General features: G+C 49.4%; 5 protein-coding genes across 9 annotated transcripts; 1 reads left to right on the top strand and 4 right to left on the bottom strand.

Moving 5' to 3' along the window:
- LOC110177935 (uncharacterized) lies at nucleotides 1-2,299 on the bottom strand. Its single transcript, XM_020944917.2, has 3 exons — nucleotides 1,879-2,299; nucleotides 966-1,310; nucleotides 1-900 (listed from the first exon to the last, which is right to left on the bottom strand). The coding sequence occupies exons 1-3, from the start codon at nucleotides 2,077-2,079 to the stop codon at nucleotides 82-84; spliced, it is 1,365 nt and encodes a 454-aa protein (XP_020800576.2). The 5' UTR covers nucleotides 2,080-2,299; the 3' UTR covers nucleotides 1-81.
- A 298-nt stretch (nucleotides 2,300-2,597) lies between these two features.
- On the bottom strand, nucleotides 2,598-8,762 carry mahj (LisH and WD40 domain-containing protein mahjong). 4 transcript variants are annotated; one of them, XM_020944912.2, is made up of 11 exons: nucleotides 8,179-8,762; nucleotides 7,972-8,122; nucleotides 7,085-7,918; nucleotides 6,750-7,022; nucleotides 4,524-6,683; nucleotides 4,344-4,464; nucleotides 4,180-4,277; nucleotides 3,762-4,124; nucleotides 3,310-3,367; nucleotides 3,039-3,260; nucleotides 2,598-2,982 (listed from the first exon to the last, which is right to left on the bottom strand). In XM_020944912.2, exons 1-11 carry the CDS (start codon nucleotides 8,589-8,591, stop codon nucleotides 2,978-2,980), a joined length of 4,698 nt encoding a protein of 1,565 aa, XP_020800571.2. In that variant the 5' UTR covers nucleotides 8,592-8,762; the 3' UTR covers nucleotides 2,598-2,977. The 4 variants fall into 4 exon arrangements, 2 of the variants coding, with proteins under 2 accessions (XP_020800571.2, XP_086683086.1); XM_086826960.1 differs by having other exon boundaries at nucleotides 3,039-3,248; XR_015270394.1 differs by having other exon boundaries at nucleotides 3,310-4,124.
- A 26-nt stretch (nucleotides 8,763-8,788) lies between these two features.
- On the top strand, nucleotides 8,789-9,919 carry LOC110177939 (protein TEX261). Its single transcript, XM_020944920.2, has 3 exons — nucleotides 8,789-8,997; nucleotides 9,061-9,362; nucleotides 9,468-9,919. The coding sequence occupies exons 1-3, from the start codon at nucleotides 8,928-8,930 to the stop codon at nucleotides 9,690-9,692; spliced, it is 597 nt and encodes a 198-aa protein (XP_020800579.1). The 5' UTR covers nucleotides 8,789-8,927; the 3' UTR covers nucleotides 9,693-9,919.
- Nucleotides 9,920-9,990: 71 nt separating this feature from the next.
- Rpi (Ribose-5-phosphate isomerase) lies at nucleotides 9,991-11,187 on the bottom strand. Its single transcript, XM_020944918.2, has one exon. The coding sequence runs from the start codon at nucleotides 10,926-10,928 to the stop codon at nucleotides 10,080-10,082; it is 849 nt and encodes a 282-aa protein (XP_020800577.1). The 5' UTR covers nucleotides 10,929-11,187; the 3' UTR covers nucleotides 9,991-10,079.
- Nucleotides 11,188-11,441: 254 nt separating this feature from the next.
- On the bottom strand, nucleotides 11,442-13,956 carry LOC110177952 (uncharacterized). Of its 2 annotated transcripts, none has more exons than XM_020944943.2 (2): nucleotides 13,811-13,956; nucleotides 11,442-13,732 (listed from the first exon to the last, which is right to left on the bottom strand). In XM_020944943.2, the coding sequence occupies exon 2, from the start codon at nucleotides 13,727-13,729 to the stop codon at nucleotides 11,726-11,728; it is 2,004 nt and encodes a 667-aa protein (XP_020800602.2). In that variant the 5' UTR covers nucleotides 13,730-13,732; nucleotides 13,811-13,956; the 3' UTR covers nucleotides 11,442-11,725. The 2 variants fall into 2 exon arrangements, with proteins under 2 accessions (XP_020800602.2, XP_020800601.2); XM_020944942.2 differs by having other exon boundaries at nucleotides 13,789-13,934.
- Between the last annotated feature and the right edge of the window lie 1,329 nt (nucleotides 13,957-15,285).

Here is a 15,285-nt window from a genome sequence, read left to right as displayed (position 1 = left end):
TTTCGGAGAGCGAACACCTGTTGATCTCTGTTTATTTTCGGAGTAACTTATGGTTTAAAATTTAAATTTCATATTTTTTTGTTAGGCTGGCGCTGGAACATTTGTGTTGGCCAGATCGTACATCTGCCTCTGCTTGTTCCGACGGCTCTGCGTGCGTATCACGACATATAGACCGATCACAACAGCGAGGGCCAGGAGCAGGGTACAGACCACAAACCAGCCGTAGAAGCCCGGCTCATCGTCATCCGAATCGGAGTCCAACTCCGAATTTTCCCACTCGGTGAAGTTTCCCGTGGCCTGATTGTGATTCTCCTTTAGTTTTCCCGCCTTCTGCTCACGGAAAAGCGATGCCTTGACCAGATTATTCGATTCGGGCGCCTGGAAAACCGGCTCCGTGTTGTCAATGCGGACGAACGTGAGCCTGGCACCGGTTAGAGGCTGCTTGTACCGCCTGAATCCGTGACCGTAGTACTCGTAGATGTCGGCGCCGAACTCCCGGTGCTGGTCAACCCATTGGCCAATCACCTGGACCTTTACCTCACTCCTGGCGTCCATAAAGCGCCCGAAATATGCCTTTTCGGCCACGTCCAAGCCGCCCACGCCGTGCTCGTCGAGCTGCAGGACGGAACCACGGTGTTCGAAGAGCAGCGGCAACCTGGCCAGATGGTCCTCGTCCCGGTAGACAGTGGTCGTGTTCAGCTCGATCTTCTCCACAAAGGCGTAGTTGAGGCTGCCGTAGATGGGCTTCCGTTCGCTGCTCGGATTCCGGAGTACGCTGTCACCCAGAAGCATCTTGTAGCTGTTGGTGACATTGCGCCAGGGCAGATAGGTGATGTTCCGCAGCTGATACATTAGCGGCTCCAGCTCCACCAGCACATTGATGTTGTCCTCCAGGCCGTACTGGAAATGATGCAATATGAGGGATTATGAGGGATCTTGGGGTAATCCTCGATGGCAACACTCACAAAGTTATCCCCGAATATCATGACCACACAGGTGAAGAGGCTGTCGGTCACGGCATTGACCAGATCCGTGTGCCGGAAGTGGCAAAGCTCCGTCTTTTCGCGCTCCACGTTCGTGGCCTTGGCTATGTAGGTCAGTCGTTCCTTGGGGTTCAGCTCGGCGGCATAGTTCTTGAGCACGGTGTGGTAGGGCACCCAGGCTAGGACCGAGCGGGCACTGGTGGCACACAGCTCCGTCTGGGCGCCGCGTCCACTAAGCTCGCCGTTGTGCAGCCGCAGGAAGTGATGGTTGTCCCGATGCACCGTCGTAGAGCCATGATCCGCGCACAGTGTGTCTACGAGGCTTGCCTGCGGATTAGAGACAGATAAAGGTGGTAGTACTTGGAGTTATCTTGGCACCAACCCGACGCCGCCGGAATAGCATTATCTATACTCTTCCTCTGGGCACCATTGTCTGCTTTTTGCTTTATCGCCAAAAGCTAATTCAATTTGGAAAACATATAAGTACGGCTGATAGCCACTCGAGGTGGCACATTTATGGCCATAGCACCTGGCATTGGATCAAGTCACTTAAGGATGTCAATCACCGAGACTTGTTTCCAACACTTTGTAGCTGAGATTTTACCATTTCTGGCTTGGGGGATGGAAGGTCATGTTGCTTTAAATGGAAAAGCTAATGACAAAACAAAGTTGCTTAAATTCTTGATTTCGAAAGGAAAATCAAATAATTGTTAATATAAAAATTAAATGTTTTGATTAAAACAAAGAAAACCCAAAACAACACACAAATTGCATTAAAAGAAACCCAAGAGAGGCGTAGTTGTCATTTGCAAAGAATAAATTAGCACAAAATTATTTAAAACTGCACTGCAAACTTTTTCTATATAGGTTACAAAGCCTAACTCTTGATAATCACCTTCTCCTTTAGGGTCAGCGTGGTGGCCTTAATGTGACACTGCAGATCCCGCTCACTGGGCATCACCACATGCCGATCAATCTCGGAGAGAAGCAGCGGTTCCGTCTCAATGCAAAAGTGAGGGTGCTCCTCGAACGCCGAGCCAAGAGTCACCACCGACAGCAAGGCCAAACATCCGATGGGCTTAGCTAGCGCAAACATTTCCGCCGTTCCAGAGTTCTTGGAGTCGTCTATAGCTGTCGGCGGAGCACACGCGTGTCGGTCAATTGACAAATAGAAACTGAATTTGCAATTTAAACGGAGAAACGCTGACCGACTGGGATCGGTTAATCGGCATTCAACCTGACGGCAAACGAACGACCCGAGAATATCACCATATTTATCTATCTGGTGAAGGATTTCGGGCCGAGATTCGGGTCGATTTTCGATGAGCAAACGTCATCGCAATGCCAGCAAATGAGTAACTGCTGCTGGGTTGGCTAGCAGCCGCTAATTGCCCAACTTGGAGCGTCAACTAAGGCGATAAGATAAAGGTAGGGGGCCGACTCCCGATGTGACCCAGCTATGTTGTTTCACTATTCCTAGATTAAGCAATAACCAATTGATTTGCTTATTGCAAAGAAATAGTGAAGAGAAAATTTTACAAAAAGGTTTAAATTTACATAGGAAGTAACATTAAATCGCCCTTACATCTTATTATGATACAAGTTGGGACGAACTATAATTCCAACAAGATTACATTTTATTATTTGTTTTAAATAGCAAAAGTTGTATGCAAATCTCACTTTGGGTTTGTACATTTCTCATCGATATTGTTGGACAAATTTGATGCTCACAGTTGCCATTATAACTCTCAAAATTCATATGCTCCCACTTCTTCTTTTCCTTTCTGTACAAAATTGAAAAAATAACATGGGGTAGGTAACAGCTTACAAACTAGGGCTCCCTAAAAGTATTATCCTAAATTGGCAACGAGATGTCTCTGACCGTCTATGGTGGTGGATCCACCACTTCCGAAAATAAAGGTGGAACGAGCAACAGGAAAGGTGGAGAGAGGAGACGTGAGACGAGGCACTGGGAGCGGCAGGAGGAACGGATCTCAATCTAGGGAGAAAATACAAGTCGTACACGAACAGAGTTTAAAGAAGGTGAGGAGTTACCATCTGAGCTGCTGTCGGCATTGGCGAAATAGTCAAAGACATCGTCCTCAATATCCTCGTCCCCATCTGCATCATCATCTGCGTCATCATCCCCGTCTTCATCGCTACTTATCAAGTCGCCATCACCATCATCCAAGTCGCCATCATCATCATCGTCGTCGTTGCCGTTGAGGTTGCGGCGCAGCATGGGGAAACCCATAAAATCAGGACCTAAAGTAAATGCTGCATGTAGGTGAGACATTGAAGAGACGACTCCAGGATTTCAACTTACTCTCAGAGCCCGTATCCGAACCGTCCTCATCAGATTCGGGCACCTCCTCATCATCTTCCTGCAAGCATAGACATAATATTAAGTTCAATATCATCCATACGCCACATTAGGGTTCTCAGATCGATTGCAGCGTTGGGATTTAGATTCGGATTCAGATGTGGATTCGGATGGCCACTCCCGCTCCCGTTGCTACCCAGTGTACGTGCTCGCCGTCGCACACCAACAATTGAGCTGTTGGGTGCATGCTGGCGAGAAAGATTCGGACTTGCGAACGAAGCGGCGGCGAGATTTATCTGACGGGACTCCTCCTCCTCGGCAGCTAGTGCCACCTCAAACTCCATCATGGAGAGATGACCGCCGTTTGCGTTGGCACTCGCTTGTTGCGGTTCCGACGACGGCGCAACTAGTGCGTCCGCCACTTCGCTGCCCAGTTCCTTAGCAGTTGGACGCACCTCTTCCGACCGCTCGCCCTTCTTCACGCCCACCGCATAGATCTTCACGTAGGTCTCCTGCTTGGAATCGTAGCCGCTGTAGTCCTCAACCACCGCGATGAGACCCCCGTTGGCGCTGACACTAAGATCGTTGATGTTCCGCTTCACATCGATGGTTGCAATGCTAGAGTAATCGTAGGCGTCCAGCACGTTGAAGCTCGTATCGTAGGTGGTCGTCTCCGAGTCATGGTCCCTGTCCGCACCCAAGCTTGCGCCATAGATGACGTGCATGGGCGAGAAGGTGCAGTTGCGTTGATCCAACACGGGCACCGTTTGCAGTAAGTGGAAGGTGCGCAGATCCCAGACCTCCGTGTTGGCAATGATCTGCGAAAGACAATTAATTATCCTTCAAGAAACACGACTTCGACAAAACGCTTACCTCCAGACAGTTGGGATGGAAGACGCCCGATATGCATTGATTGAACTTGTCGAATTTGTGAATCTCCTTGCCCGAACGCACATCCCAGAGAACGCCATCTGTGGAGGCATAAATAAGGAATTATTTTAAATATTGTCAAGTTTAATATATTAATAACTTCTTACCCGACAATATGAGCTCATCGGTGCGACACAGAGTAGCTCGGTTTTTGGTGTATAGATTCGGGATGGTTGGTGTAAATGTGGATATCTTGGTGCCCGTATTTATGTCATATAAGGTGGCGCACTGAAAAGGGAACGAAAATTGCATCATAATCTCTTCACATCCTCTGAGATTAAACTCACCTCATTTTGGGTTCCCAACAGGCGATCCTGCGAGGTCTGACTGAACTCGCAGTAGGTGACGTCGGGCAGGCGCAGCTTCAGCTTGAACTCATTGTCGGCTATGGACCACAGAATGCTGGTTGGGATGCGCCAAAAGCTGGATGTGATGACCAGATCCCCAGCACGATTCGCCTTGATCGCATCGACGCTAAAGTTATGACAATTCGAGAAGAACTGCTCCACGCCGTTGTTCAAGTTAAACACACGGCCGTCGCCCTGCTGCGTGCCCACGATGATGTACTTGCCCACCAGGTCACAGCAGGTGAATTCCAGGTCCTCGTAGTCGGCCGAACGAATGGTGCGCCAGGGCGAGAAGTGTGTGTGCACATAGCGACGATCGAAGCGGCTGGTATTGAAGCCCGCCTGGGTGCGAGCATGTCGGCTGGTGAGGTTGAAGTTGGAGCTCAGCAATCGACTGGGCCGCGGATCGGGGCATTTGTGCGGCTCATACAGATCGAATTGTGGGCAGGTTATCACCGGATTGTTGCACAGCGAATGCTGGTTGGTGAGATATTCTGTTACAATGGTGTTTAGGGTGACGCGGTTGGGATGCGGCTGGGCCAGGTCGTCGGGCAAGCCCATGGTCATGCCACCCGGCTCCATCATGTGCTTCTGAATAATGTTCGAGCGGTTGACCGAAGAACTTATAGACGGGTGGCGTTCCGTTCGCCGAATCTTGATAGGCGGCGTCTGGGTGCTGGAGTTGAGGCAACCAAAGTTCGGTATGCCGCTGCTGCCACTAGGTCCGTCTCCAGCTCCAGCTGCATCTAGCAGTGGGTGCTCGCTGAAACTCCTGTTCGGCTCACCGCTGGCCATAATAGCAGCATTTACATCCTGCATGCGACTACGCAGGCGACTGCGAGACAGCGAGCTACTGCCGCCGCTGGGTAGGGTCTTGTAATCGAAGGGTGACTGGTGGAAGTTCCGAGTGGTCGGTGTTTGCAGCGGCAGACCCACCTCGCGCTGGAGCATCTGGGCCGTCTGCGATAGGCCATTGCTTTCCAGGTGCTCGAAGATTAGCTGGTAGAGCTGTTGCTTGTTGTACTGGATGCGCGTCTGGGCAATCACGTTTGCTTTGTGCATGTTCGAGAGCGACGGATCCAACGGATTGTTCAGCGGCTTCGTCTTGCCCGACACGCGCTCAAGGAGTTCCAGGGCATACTTCTGGAAGATGACATGCTCCGCACGCTTCTCCTGCAGTATGGGATCTCGCATTAGCGTCTGCAGCTGTCCGCTGGCAAAGAGTGGAAGCTTGCTCACAATCTGCCGGACACGATCGGAGCGAGCAAGTCCCGCCAGAGCCCGGCAGGCCATACCTCGTATACAGTCCGCATCCGTAATCGGTCCCTTGGTCTGCATCAGCGACAGCAGCACCACGATACCATTGTTGGAGCACACCGACTCCCACACGCGCTCGATCAACTCCTCGGCATACTTGTTGTTGGCCTTGTTCTTGCGCGACGAGTTCCCAAACTTCATCAGCCGGCCGCCGGCGCTGCTGCTATCCGGATTGCGGATAATCGGCGAGCAGACGCAATGGCAGAGCACCGCTAGCGCTGATTTGAGCACCTCCGCGTCCGTCGTAATCTCCCCAGCGGCTGCGCCAAGCACTGAGCAAAAGCCCGATGTGGTGGTCTTGTCCAGCATTGTGAGACGGTCACAAAGGACGACGTAAACCCTCGGGATTATGCAGCAAACGCTGAGCACATCCAATGCGGAGCGCACCGTCTCCGAGCGTCCCGTGTTCATCCAATCGTAGCTAAAGGCAATGATTCTTAGCAACATTGTGATGCCGCCCAGCTTCATTAGCTGATCCACCGGTTGCCATTGGGCGCGGATCGATGTGTGCTCCTGAAGAGTGCGTATTTGATCGTGCAGCTGATCAAAGGTCAGTTTAGCAGCCACCGTAGGATTCTGGCTAAAGAAGTGAGATGAGGAAGCAGCGTAATGCTGGCAGAGGAAGCTGTTGTACTTGTAAAAGAAGTGCGCCTCCATGTACCGCTTGAGGGCCACGCACACATGGCGCACCATCTGCCGCGAGGCACACTCCTGATCCTCATTGATCTCAGAGTCGTTATCGCTGTCGTTATGGCTGGGGTCAAGGATCTTTAGCACGGAGATCTGTGTGAATAAAAAGGCAGTTAGTCCGGGTTTTAAACCATTTTCATTCCCCTAACTGATACTTACCACATTGTAGAGCTTGCGCAGTCCATCCTGGGCATCAAACTCATCCAATATGACCTTGAATTGGAAGCTCAAACTAAAGAACATTGTGGCATGACACTTGGAGGAGTCGTGGCAACGTCCTAGGATCCAAAGGGCATAGCGAACCAGCTCCGAGATCAGCGGACGCTGCATGGAACAGATGCGCTCCATGGCGTCCTCGCAGTAGGCCAGATAGTAAATGGCTATGGAAACACCTGTGGTGGCCAAACTGGGCCGAGGAACCTTCAAGAGTAGCTGCAGGAAGAAAGGAAAGTTGGCGTAATCACTTTTCACAAATATAATATTAGAAAACTCACCTCCAAGCCACCGTGTGCGATAAACTCCAGGGCAAACTTCTTATGACAGAGCAGCGAGGCCAGATACTTGAGCACCTCGTAGGCCAGACAGGTGTCGCGACGATCCAGGTTCTCCAGATACCCAAAGATCAGCTGCATCACATTGTTCTCGAAGGCCATGGCCAGGTACTCCTGATACTCACCCAGACTGGTTAGGTAGCGCATGATCAACATCTGGCTGGTATCTGCAGTCGGCGGATGCATGGGAATATACATGCGCTTGTAGTACCTCGACACGGGAAAGGCATCCCGGCTGTTCTCGAACAATATGGACATATTGGAAGTATCACCATGCACGGAGGGAGCTCCTGCGCCCATTCCTACTCCACTACCATTGTGCTGGGGTGACTGGGGAGCGGATGAATTAGCACAGGCTACCCAGCTGAGCATACTAGCCGAAGCACTGCTGCTGTCTGCAGATTGATTGTGCATCGATGTGTTGTTGGGGTCGGAGACGCCACTCTTGCTGATAGCCAGCAGCATGTGCAGGCGCTTAATCATCTTGGGCACCAGGCGCATGTTCTGATCCCGATAGTTAATGGTAATGTCGCTCACATCCATGGCATCCGCCAGAAGGCCAGTGGCATAGCTCTGAAGCGGCTCAATGCTGTCCTCTGCCCAGCTGTAGATGCGATTGATGGTCCCGTCATCGTCGGCGGTCTGAAACACCACTGTGGTCTCCAGGCCTGGCATTAGCTCCAGGATTAGGCGACAGGCCAGGATGTTTAGTTCCAACGAACTGCGACTCACGCCCTGGCGACTGAAGTAGTTTTCGCGCAGATAATCGTTGAGAAGCTATAAAGAAAGGTAAGTCCCTGATGTACTTTTTCGAAACTACCTCAACTTACCTTGCTCATGAACGTATCCTTGCGGAAAAGCAGCTTCAGCAGCAGTCCGTACTGGCAGCTGGGATCTGCTCGGTAGGGATGACGTGTGTCTAGCGGATCCGGGTCCTTGCGCCGATACACATCCTTCTCGCGTTCAAAGATCTCCGCCAGGCTGCGAGATAAGAGGGTTAAAGTTTAAGTTGCCTGGAGAATTTTTGCATTTGTTACCTCCTCAAAGTGGGTATGGGATCGTAGCCGTTTTGTGTCTGCTGCTGCTCCCATTTGTCAATGATTGTTGTAAGCTCCTTCTTGGTGGCCTGACGGCGATCGGCGGCAGCGGTTTCCTCTGGATTTCCACCGCCCTCGGCGGAATTACTGTCGTTGCTACCATTTTCCGCATTCTCGTCGTCGCCATCGCCGTCACCGTCACCATCACCGCTCTCGCTCATGGCTTCATCTTCGCCCTCGTTCTCCGCCCCTTCTTGGTTGTCGGCTGCTCCATCGGCCTGGGCAGCCTGCTCCTGCGCCTCGTCCTCGCTCTGATACGCCACAGCTACGGCCTCGGCCATCAGCGTCGCCTCGCGTTCAGCCGCAGCAGCAGCCACTGCGGCCTCCTCCTCGCTTTCATTGCCCGCAGACATTTGATGCGACTCACTCGGCAGCTGGTACTAGCCGCTTAACTAGTTAGTTGGTTGGGTTAAACGCCGCAAAGCGTTGCTCCAAGTGGCGAAATATAAAGCGTGCGGCAGAAAATACCACGCGCTCTTATTTTTTTTTGCACAATAGTGTGACCGTAAGACGTTCGGTAAAAATTACCCACAGACAAGGGCAAAGAGACGAGCTTTCGTTGGTCGCTCCGTCAAGGCACACTAGACGGTTTGTTTTGTTTTGTCGGCCGATTGGAGCCGCCTCTAAATATATATATATATACATATATAATATACCCTATTATATAGCTCTCGTGTAAAGTACACATCATGGGTTTCCTCTACATACTGGGCTGGGTATCCCTGGGCATACAGATTGTATTTCTCACGCTGTCCATAGGTAAGGTGACGCCGCGTCATTTTTTGTCTCCGCTGCCAACGTCTTATCTTTTTTTTCTTCCAGTGGCCGGCCTCTACTACTTGGCGGAGCTGGCGGAGGAGTACACGACGGCGGCACGGAAGTGCATTCTGGGCATGATTAGCTTCACCATTTTCGTGTACATCCTGCTGATGCTATTCGAGGACCTGCCATGGAGCATGATCATATGCGGCTTCGTGGCACAGGGTTTCCACCTGGCCATAATGGGCGGATTTCCATTCGTGCGCCTTCTGTCGGTGCCCCTGCTGGGCTCCCTGGCCATGCTGGTCGTCAATCATTTCCTTGCCTTTCAGTATTTCACCAGCGTTTATGTGCCTTTTACGCAGGTTAGTGGACATCTTGCATAAATCGACGAAGTGGACTTGCTGGTCTCGGGGACAAAGTCAAGAATGCTCTTTACCAACATATAATGTATATCCTCTTTAAACCAGGTTCTGGCCTACTTCACCATCTGCATGTGGATCGTGCCCTTCGCCCTGTTCGTCTCGCTCAGCGCCAACGATAGCGTCCTGCCCACCACCGTCAGCGATCAGAGCCGGCGCAGTCCGGATGTGGTCAGCAATTACTTTTCGCGGAACAAGAAGCAGGGCCTGCTCTCCCTGTTCCAGTATCTGAAAGAGACCGTGCTCCCTGGTCGGAGCAAGAAGGCCTTCTAGGATTACAGCCTATCCGATATGTGTGTTCAGTAGTTTATTTATTGTTTAAATTAATTTTTGTAGTCACGCACACCACACATACACAGACAGGACTGCACATTCATGATATTTTGTTTATTTTGTAAAGTTTACGGCGACGGAACTAAAATTGGAGTATTAAATTTTAAGGGAAATGTCTTTTAAGTAGCTCCATTTACAATAAATTGTGATAAATGAATAATATCGCACATATACCATTCAATTTATTAAATCAATTATGTCCCTCGTGTGAAAATTCATCCTAGGGGACAGGAATATCTTTTAAATTCAAAATATTGTGCAGCAAATGGCCGCTCATAACTTTATTCAGGAAAACGTAATAGATATATAATGAAAATCAAGCCAGTCCTATTTATTTTGGACCTTGACCGTGCCATCGGCCATGCCAAAGTAACACTTGTGGGCCATATTCACAAATAGACCCGTCTCCAGGACGCCGGGTATCATGGTGATGGCCGTATTGACCTCAGCCCAGTCATACTCCCGATTGGCAATGAACCTCCAGTCCATCAGAAAGTTGCCATTATCGGTGACAATCGGTCCGGCCTTGACCTTGGCCATCCGCAGAGAGGCTTCGCCCCCGAAGAGCGTTTCGATCTGCAGCTTGATGGGCACATAAGCCATCGGGGCCACCTCGATGGGTATGCCGCGGCACCACTGCTCACCTAGGCGGGCCGAGTTCTTGGTGTAGTCGGCGACGACAATAAAATGTTTGGCGCAGGCGGCCACCACCTTCTCTTGGAGCAGACAGCCGCCGCCGCCCTTGATCAGCACCATTTTCCGGTCTACCTCATCGGCTCCATCGATGGCGACGTCTATGGTGGGATTTCTGTCCAGGTCGCCAAGGTTGAGGTTGTAGTCCAAGATTAAATGGTGCGCCTGGTAGGACGAGGGCACACAAATGAGATCCGCCAGCTCGCCCTCCTTCCACCTGCGCTCCGCGATGCGCTGGATGGCATGCACGACAGTGGAACCGCTGCCGATGCCCAAGATTCTGGTATCCTCGGTCACCCACTGGTCAACGGCAGTGCGAGCCGCCGTCCTCTTGGCAGCATCTACGGCAATGTCGTCGGTCATCTTGCTGGGTGTTTGTGAGTATAATGCGGTTGTCCCAAACAATAGTAGTTTTTCGCTCAAATGTTGGATGAGGAGAAGCTGTGGTCGTTGGACGCCGCGCCGCAAAAGCTCCGATAACATGTGGTTTCCAATCGCCGTTCAATTCCAACTTCAATTGACATTGAGATCAAGCTCAGATGTGGCCAAGGCGATGCACTAGCGATTTCTCACTTCTGCGTCGTTACGTTTACAAACGTAAGCGCGACAACGGAACGTTAATTTCAAAAGTGTACGGTTTTAACTTGTGTACCGAGTGTTTTATATTATATTTATATTTATTTGCAGGTTATTTTGACACTAATATAAATGATGTCTTTGTGTATACTTGCATTTTATTTTAAATCCCGTCTATGGAACACGTAAGAAATTTATTAACGTTCCGCTATTATAATCACGTAAGCGCGATTTTTAAATTTTTGTTTTTAATGCAATTTTAAAACCATAGAATTATGGAAAAGCAGAGTGATATGCACAAGTTTCTAGTCTATAGCTTTCAAAATCATTCAGGAAATAGCTTGGCTTAATCAATTCTCTGAGGGAGGCTAAACGTATCTAATGCTCTAATAAAATAAAAAAATCACTATAGAATAGTTATTTAAATGCAATCCTTTTTTATAGGTAGTTATTAATGTTGACAGGAGAATTTATATCTATGATAATATGAAAGTAAGTAAGAGTGACATGAAAATAAGGCATTATATATAGTATTCGAGACGATCGTTATAAAGTTTTATGATTAATGCATGATAATGTACCATATGGCAGACAATATTCTTAACATAGTGCTCATATTTGGTTCAAGTTGAATGGCTTGGTATATGGCTACATTGAGTGACGTTCTCCTTGGTCAAGTGTAAAAGACAAATAATCCTTAATATTTAGTTCAAAGAATCCAATAGATTCTTGGAAAAATCAAAAGTCACCACCTTGGGAGCAAAGAAGCCTCCGTAACCGGGTCGCCCTTTGTGATAGATTCCAACGCCAACAAGCGGAACCGGCGGCTGAGGAAGCACCTCCTGCACATCCATAAATGGCACTGTATTCTGGGCCGCATCCTTTCGCTGGCTGGAGCTGGTGAACTCCATGAACTGGTTGGTCTTGGATAGCGGTAGCGACGGCAACTCGGAGGCGGTGGGTAGATCACCGTCCTTCACGATCAGCTTTTGGCGCTGAGCGTTGGCATTTCCCAGCCAATAGCTCTTCGTTTGCGGCTCCACCAAGAGACCGGTTGAGAAGTTGAAGGGACTGAAGCGCGCCTCAAGGTTCAGGTGCTTGTTGAGCACACGGAAACGTACACCGGTGACCACTTGGTGCGTGGCATTTGCCACAATTTCATCCAGATCTAGGGCTCGGCTGTCTATGCTCAGAGTGTGATAGTCGTAGCCTTTGCGTACATCCGGATCGGTGAGATTCAGCTCCTTCAGGGGCTGCCATTCCAGCGATGTGATATTCATGGTGCCGCGGGGCAGGAGCTCACCCTGCTGTATCTGCAGGTGGAATACGCGGTGACGCTTCACGAATCGGACACCAGTTACGATCTTGTTGCGCTCGAAATCCGATACGGAGTCGCGAAGATTAAAGTAGCGATCGGACTTTGGACCTGGCTCGTCGCACAGGCAGAAGCAGTAGTGGCAGCGCCAGAAGAGCCAGTACGACCAGGAGGAGGGCTGCAACGCCTTGGCCCCGCACTCCCCTTCGGTCTTTTCGCCAAATGTGGGACCATCCTCGATGGAGATGTACTCATACCGCCTCACAGAGTCATTCGACGAGGGGCAGATGGACATATCCGACTCAATGAAGCCGCAGTTGTAGAGCCTGCCCTTGCAGGCGGGCTGCTGGCCACAGAGCTCCTTCTCCGGCTGATAACAACCCGTGGAACGGGTGTCGTGGTGATCCTCGCAAGTGCCCCAGCAGGTCTGATCCTCGTTCAGGTTAATCTCGTTCTCCACGAAGCCCTGCAACAGGCGTGTAACGCGTGAATAGGTCTCTTCCTCCACGTGCTGCTCCTGGCCGCTGGGATCACAGCGCCAGTAAACGCGTCCGCTCTTCGACATGACCTGCTGCAGCACCCGTTTTGCCTTCGCCAAGCGCTTCTGGTGGTGCTCTCGCATCAACTGCAGCTCCTGGGTGAAGTTACCCTGTCTAAGCTGGCGCAGTACCATCCACGAGTACTCCATCATGGCGTATCCCTTGAGCTCCGTAAATGCGGCCGTGGAGAAGAGCTGGTAGGCAAATTGCTGGGCCGATTTCCGGGCTAGGCACATCTGCTCCGGTGCCGCCTCGAAGCTGGCTGTCAGATCGGAGAGCAAGGAGCTAGGGGTATTATTTTGACTGTTAGTGGCCAAGGGATCATCGCCGTAGAGGCAGTCGATCAGCAGTTCCAGCTGCGAGGACAGTGAGTCGGAGCCGGGATCCACATTCCAGCGGGAGAACTTGATCAACGTGCTCGGCTCCAGGGTGTCCTTGTGCTGCTCGTAGTCCGCCAGCTGGGAGTAACGCAAATCAACGAACTTGAACAGGCTCTTCAACTGGGCGAGTCGAGTGAGAAGCATCGTCTGGTCCTGCGTTTTCCGCAGCAGCGTCTCAATGGTCAAGGCCGTGCTGAGAGCGTTCTGCTGTTCCAGTTGCCGGATATTCCCGTTCACAGCCTCCATTTGATTGAGCAGTTTCTGCTGCTGCTGGTAGACCACAGCTCCCGCGGTGACCTCCGCCACGGGCAGCTTCTCGATAACGCTCCATGAATGGAGGATCGTCTGAGTGACCTCCTTGATCAAGTGAATAATGTCCACGGTCTGCCCAACGACTCCGCCTTTCCCGGAGGAGGCATAGTACCCAGGCACCGCGAGCACGCTAAAAGCGCACCAAATTAGCCACAATTTCATAACCTGCCAAAAATCACATTTTATTATCGGGAACTTATTGCAGTCTTTCGATCTATTACTGTATTTATTTATTTTGTTTACCCCAACGAGTTTCACTTCCAGCAGCTTCTTAAAATGCTTATTCTGAAAAATTTATTGCTGTTGCGCGAAAAAACAGATTTGCACACTGACGTCCGATCGCTACAAAAAATTCAGAGGAATTGATGAAGCTTAGATTCTGCGCCTCTATTTTATTGTGCCAAAGAAACTGCCAACTTATTTAGTTTTTTTTAGACGAGCGGTATTTTAAATACTGGGGTTTATTATTATTGTTGAAATATTTTGGAAATATTCCAGAATTCAGAAAAGTTAAAAATATAGGTAAGTCTATCAGAATAATATATACACTACATATAAAATTACTATAAATGTCGTAAATATTGAATATTAACGGACATTCATTTTTAACATAACTTTGTTGTAGCTATTTGCAAAATTAAGCTATTACATCACGTTTACGTTAAATCCTAAATATTTTAAAATTTTTTCATTCTTTAAATCATTGATTAATGTTGCATGACAAGACTAAAACATATATCTTAGGTATTTTAAACATTAATACCGCTGAAAAGACCATAAAGGGCTGCCAACTCAAAGCAAAAGCAAAAGTAAAGAGGGGAATCCCCCAAAAAATGGAATGGACTGCAGAATTGCATTCTCATACACTTACACACACATTTAACATCGAGAATATTTGAAGAAAATTTAATACTTTTAGTGCACAAAAGCGGGAACTGTTGAATGCCGAAGCGATAAAGCTGAAAGGCAGAGCACAATCACAAAGGTGATTGCGATTTTCCTCTAGCTGCTTTCCAAGGCGGAAAAGCCGGAAAACCGGAGCACAGGGAGCCACGTGAATGGTCAGATATGGAAGCACGGGAGCGAGCAAGCTGTTAAAGGATTTCTATTAGAGTAGAAAGATGGTGGCTCAAAGAATTTGTGTTAATGGATTTCACTTTTAAAAAAATAAATTACTATCTCCGGCCGTAAGGCAAGTCCTAGAGTCCACAAACAAAGTTCCGAGTAGTTTGCATGATTGGATGGGATTTTTGAGTCATTAGCAAAGAAAGATGCTACACAAAGGCCAGAGGAATGCCCCCCTCCCCTCACTTTGGGATTATACATACATATCTGTTTCCCTGCACCTTTCCTCTCGCCCTTCCACATTTCCCAATATGTTGAATGTGGAAAGTGGAGCGCTATTATTGCAAATGAACACATAAAACAACAGCGGGGTCCAAAGTAAACAGCAATTAAGTGCAGCAGCACAAGGGGTTGGGTTCAAACAGAACAAAAAAAAAAAAAAAAACAAAAAAAATCGGAGAGAAACACGGCAAATGCAAATTGTTAATTAAAGAAATGGGCATTGTTTAATGCGCCCCATGTGAAATGTTCGAGGCCAACACCTGAGCCCCGCACAGCCGCCTGCCGTTCTTCTTTTTATTTCGTTTCGCCAAACTCGTTGTCCTTTTTCCCAATTACTCGTGGAAAAACATTATACAAGAGTGCAGGATGTA

The sequence above is a fragment of the Drosophila serrata genome, unplaced genomic scaffold, assembly GCF_035046125.1.
Source record: "Drosophila serrata isolate PLE 108 unplaced genomic scaffold, ASM3504612v1 contig_165, whole genome shotgun sequence".
Lineage (NCBI taxonomy): Eukaryota > Metazoa > Arthropoda > Insecta > Diptera > Drosophilidae > Drosophila > Drosophila serrata.
This window is presented reverse-complemented; position numbering and strand designations above follow the sequence as displayed.

Bases quoted from the DNA above. Each gene is read 5' to 3' on its own strand.
- LOC110177935 (XM_020944917.2), bottom strand. From the start codon at position 2,079: ATGTTTGCGCTAGCTAAGCCCATCGGATGTTTGGCCTTGCTGTCGGTG. The intron at 1,311-1,878 runs GTGATTATCAAG...TCTAATCCGCAG, and splicing joins CGCTGACCCTAAAGGAGAAG to GCAAGCCTCGTAGACACACT. The intron at 901-965 runs GTGAGTGTTGCC...CATCATTTCCAG, and splicing joins TGATATTCGGGGATAACTTT to TACGGCCTGGAGGACAACAT.
- mahj (XM_020944912.2), bottom strand. From the start codon at position 8,591: ATGTCTGCGGGCAATGAAAGCGAGGAGGAGGCCGCAGTGGCTGCTGCT. The intron at 8,123-8,178 runs GTAACAAATGCA...CTTATCTCGCAG, and splicing joins CCCATACCCACTTTGAGGAG to CCTGGCGGAGATCTTTGAAC. The intron at 4,278-4,343 runs GTAAGAAGTTAT...ATGCCTCCACAG, and splicing joins CGATGAGCTCATATTGTCGG to ATGGCGTTCTCTGGGATGTG.
- LOC110177939 (XM_020944920.2), top strand. From the start codon at position 8,928: ATGGGTTTCCTCTACATACTGGGCTGGGTATCCCTGGGCATACAGATT. The intron at 8,998-9,060 runs GTAAGGTGACGC...TTTTTCTTCCAG, and splicing joins ATTTCTCACGCTGTCCATAG to TGGCCGGCCTCTACTACTTG. The intron at 9,363-9,467 runs GTTAGTGGACAT...TCTTTAAACCAG, and splicing joins TTTATGTGCCTTTTACGCAG to GTTCTGGCCTACTTCACCAT.
- Rpi (XM_020944918.2), bottom strand. From the start codon at position 10,928: ATGTTATCGGAGCTTTTGCGGCGCGGCGTCCAACGACCACAGCTTCTC.
- LOC110177952 (XM_020944943.2), bottom strand. From the start codon at position 13,729: ATGAAATTGTGGCTAATTTGGTGCGCTTTTAGCGTGCTCGCGGTGCCT.